The sequence below is a fragment of the Quercus robur genome, chromosome 6 (genome assembly GCF_932294415.1).
Source record: "Quercus robur chromosome 6, dhQueRobu3.1, whole genome shotgun sequence".
NCBI classification, from domain to species: Eukaryota; Viridiplantae; Streptophyta; class Magnoliopsida; order Fagales; family Fagaceae; genus Quercus; species Quercus robur.
Genome location: NC_065539.1, coordinates 42,126,576 through 42,131,381, shown reverse-complemented (window position 1 = coordinate 42,131,381; position 4,806 = coordinate 42,126,576). Strand labels below are relative to the sequence as shown.

Genomic DNA, 4,806 nt, shown 5'->3' with positions numbered 1-4,806 from the left:
ACAAAAGAAGAGGCCTTGACATTGTTGTTTCCATTGCATTGAAAATGCCAGGCTTGACCCTCGGAGACACAATTCCCGACCTTGAAGCTGATAGCACCCATGGAAGAATCAAGCTTTATGACTTCACCGGTGATAGCTGGGCCATCATCTTCTCTCACCCGGGTTGGTACTTCATATCAATCAATTAGTGTTTGTAAATCTAAAGGTCCTTAATTTGCATCATTGGTGTATTTATGTGTTTAATTAACATGCATGTTTTGGTTGGCTTGGAACTTTGTATCGTTTGTGTAATGTGCAGGCGATTTCACGCCGATTTGCACTACGGAACTTGGCAAGATGGCAGCCTATGCTAAGGAGTTCGAGAAGCGAGGGGTGAAGCTTGTGGGGCTGTCTTGTGATGATGTGCAGAGCCACAAAGAGTGGACCAAGGATATTGAAGCCTACACTGTATGTTTTTTTTAATCTTAATTCTTACGTTTTGGATTAATTCTCGTTAGGTTACTGTATTTTTGAAAATTGACACACCAATATGTAAAAATTATGTAGAGGAATTGCCACTATCCCAAGCATCACTCATAAAACAAATGTCTTGTTAATTTATTATGTCCTTTCAGCCAGGGTGCAAGGTGACATACCCGATCCTTGCAGATTCAAACCGAGAGATCATCAAGCAATTGAACATGGTGGACCCAGATGAGAAAGACTCCTCAGGAAACCAGCTCCCATCTCGAGCTTTGCATATAGTGGGCCCAGATAAGAAGGTATAAACTATATATATATATATGGTTCCAATATTGTGTTAATTTGTCTAAATTAACAAAATTACTAGTAGTAATTATTGGTGCTAACATTTTATTTGGTGGGTTGTGTAGGTAAAGCTGAGCTTTCTATACCCGGCAAGTACTGGCCGAAACATGGACGAAGTGGTGAGGGTCTTAGAGTCGCTGCAGAAGGCAGCTAAGCACAAGGTTGTCACCCCAGCGAATTGGAAACCAGGAGATCCTGTGGTCATTTCTCCCAGTGTGTCCAATGAACAAGCCAAGGAGATGTTTCCTCAGGGTTTTGAGACTGCAGACCTTCCATCCAAGAAGGACTACCTGCGTTTTACCAAAGTGTGAATGATCCAAAGCACGAAGTTGTGTTGTAAATAATGTATGAAGTCAAGTTTTATGTAATGTGGTTATTTCAGTTCCATGAGCAGTACTAGTGTGCAACATGTATGCATGTCTTTCTTATCACATGTTCTAATGAATATGTGAACGCTGTAGGAGTTGTTTATATGCTTATGGAAGCAACATATTAGCAGTAATTAATTAATTTTGTTTGCTTGACTAATGTTTCTGCCTTTCTGGTTTTAGCTTCTCCTAGTTATCTTAAACCTTTTTCTTTCGTTCCTCTTTGGCGACATGCAGTTTAATTTCAATGCATGAACCAGAATAAAAGACAACTTACTGAGAGGCTAGTGGTTCCTGAGCAACCAAGGCCTCTATGAGATGAATGAGACCCTGGATTGGAAATCGATCTTAATCAGTATCTTAGATCATTCCTACGTATAATTCTTTGGATTGGAAATCTTTAATCAGGATCATTCCAACGTTTTCTTTCCTGGCTTTGAAATCTTATTCATTATTTTGGGGTTATTCTAGTGAATCATCTTGTAATTACTTGATATGTACATGATCATACACATCCGCAAAACTGTAGTACCCACGTTGACCCATCCCGGCACAATTGATGGGGCGGGATGGGTTTTGCTGTCCCATTCCAAATGTATTTATATATAAATATTTAATATTATAAAAGCTCTTAAATAATAGTATAGATATCTATATCTATAATACTCTTTGAAGGACTTCCCTTATTTGGACTGGATTTTTTTATTCCAAAATATCCTAAATACTTCTGAGTTTAAGTAGAAACAAAACTTAAGAATAGTTAGATAAAAATACATGTCTAACTTGCACTAAAATATTGCCTACAAAATAGGAACACTCTCTATTCAGAATATTTGAAATGCTCCAACTATCTAATCTCACATTTTCAAAAAAAAAATTCACTTTTTTTATTTCTTATTTTATTTTTACCTTTAATAAGTCTATACTTTTTATGAAAAAAAAAAAAAAAAAAAAAAACTAACTGCTCCCTTATCTGAATATGTAAAATAAAAAAAATAAATAAAAAAAACCTACTCCCAGTTAGCAATGTAATCAATTTTTTAAAACATCATGCAGTTTGCTTTTTCTACGGATGTATCATTTCATGGTGGCGAAAAAGAAGGAACCCACTTCACCACTCTCACTCTTCCTATTACGACCACTTTCTCAAAACACAAAAGTGCAAGCAATCAGTTCCTATCCAAAACAAATTAAGAACAAAATGCCAACTTCCTTAGTTAAATTCTTCTTCTACATTCTCTAATCCCTTTCCTTCACAAGTACACTCTTTTGTTTCACAACTTGGTAGTCTTTAAAACCCTTCAAATATGTATAGTATAGTTGAAAAACTTACATCGTTGCCTGTTGTTAATTTGTTTTACAGATGGGACACATATGGCCTGGACTTCTTGTCACTGCAGGCCATTTAACTCCAAAAGATGGTGGCTTTCATCTCTATAGTGGTGAAGAAGTAGTGTTTGAAGTTCCAGAAAGATGGTCTGGAAGAGTATGGGGTAGACAAGGTTGTTACTTTGATGAAGAAATTGGCAAAGGTTCATGTCAAACAAGTGACTGTGTTGGCCTTTTGCATTGCCAACGCATTGGTGGAGTCCCTCCGGCCACAGTTGTAGAAATGACATTTGGAACCTCTAAATCAAACTTACATTACTATGATGAGTTTGGTTGATGGGTTCAACTTGCCCGTGTCAATGGTTTCCCATAGGTGGTGAGTATTATGCATGCAAGTTATAGGTGGTTGGGTATTACGAATGCAAGTGAAATAAGTTTTCATCACTAGATTTTTTTATTTATTTTTATTTATTTTACAATTGAAAAATGTAGTAATTCTAAATTATAATGCATGTAAATTATTAACTTTTTCTTTTCCTTTGGCACTTCGTCTTTTTTTTTTTTTTTTTTTGCTAAATGACACTACTTCTTTTTCAGAATTAGGATCCGAGGAAACCTATAGAATATCAAACATGTGATTATTATGTGAATATGCAAATACATTCAATCATCTCTAAGGACCAAGATTATCATAAAAACTTAGACACATACCATGTCGAGATAAAACAAACATAGCAATCCTAAAAACAATTATTAGCAATCCACTAAGCAACCAAGTTAGCCTGCAAACAAAACAAAACCTAAATCAATGTAAATATGTAGTTTCGATAACTCTGCAAGTAGTAAATTTGTTATATTTTAGTCTATCACGTACTAATGTAAATATGTAGTTTTGATAACTCTGCAAGTAGTAAATTTGTTATATTTTAGTCTATCACGTACTGATAGATAAAGAGGTGAATTTGGAGGAAGTTATCCAAATTCCAAACTGTTTGGTTAAGTGCCTAATTTTAAGGGAAATGATAAGGATTAAGGAGTACATAGATGAAAGAGTTGGAGATGGAAGAGAAAATTTTTAGTTAGTTTAGAATTTAGTAACTGTAATATTAGTAACTTTTAATTAACCATGCAAATTGGGCTCTTGGAAATCGAAGAAGAAAGCATGTGCACGAGATGAATATGATGATCTTCACTATTATTGTTATTAAGGTGTGTAGAGATGAAACTGGGCTGGTGATTGCAGGGCTACCCAAACGTTTTGGAGGCCTAAAGCGGAATCTACAAATGGGGTCTTTATGCTATCACTTAAATAATATTTAACTAGCATTTTTATATATATAACTAGCCTTTAAGCATGCGCTCACGCGTGTTCTCAGAGATTCTTCTATTTTTGGAAAAAGTTAATAGTTTGAAGGTGTAAATGCCCTTTTCGTCCCTACATTTTGGGCTCATTTCTATTTTGGTCCCTACATTTTCATTTTACCACTTTTAGTTCCTAAACCAATTAGCGCGTGTCATATCAGTCCTTGCCGTCAGCCAACTAACAGAAAAAGCTAACGTGGCTGACGGCACTATTAAAATAAAAAAAAAAAATTTATTTTGGCATTAAAATATGCCACATCAGCATTTAAATTAAAAATTAATTTTAACTAAATAAAAAAAATTAAAAACAGAATTAAAAACAAAAAATAACATGAATTAAGATTTAAGAGTGCCTTGAACAAAAACAATAAGAACACGAACCCAGAAATTAAAATCCAAAAATTAAAAAATCTCAAAATCACCATTTTCTCAAACCTAGCAAAATCATCAAATCCCAAAGCACCAAAGTACCAAATCAATCCAAAAAATACAACACAACCAATCCAAACAAAAAAATCTCAAACTTAGAAAAACCCATCTCAAGTAAGTTGAATCCAGCAAACCCAGCTCACTCTCAAAAACCCAAACTAAAAACAACAAAAAAAAAACATAAAAATCAAAATCAAAACGCTGACTCTAAAACACTATGAAGATTTTTCTGATTCTCTCATTAGCTTCAATCTTCTGCTTTTCTCTAAGCAATTCCATTGAAGACGATGTGATGTGCTTGCAAGGCATGAAGAACTCTCTCTCTGACCGACCAACAAACTGAGTTCATGGACCTTCACGAACTCCTCCATCACTTCAATCTGCAAGCTCTAAGGAGTTGTTTGCTGGAACGAGAAGAAGAACCAGCTCATCAGCCTTCAGCTTCCGACGATACAACTTTCCGGCGAGGTTCCGAAGAGTTTGAAGTATTGTCGGAGTCTCCAAACCCTAA

At 35.2% G+C, this 4,806-nt stretch overlaps 1 protein-coding gene across 1 annotated transcript; it reads left to right on the top strand.

Moving 5' to 3' along the window:
- On the top strand, positions 1-1,118 carry LOC126689724 (1-Cys peroxiredoxin). The gene is made up of 4 exons (XM_050384915.1): positions 1-162; positions 299-447; positions 615-761; positions 873-1,118. Exons 1-4 carry the CDS (start codon positions 45-47, stop codon positions 1,116-1,118), a joined length of 660 nt encoding a protein of 219 aa, XP_050240872.1. The 5' UTR covers positions 1-44.
- The last annotated feature ends 3,688 nt before the right edge of the window (positions 1,119-4,806 follow it).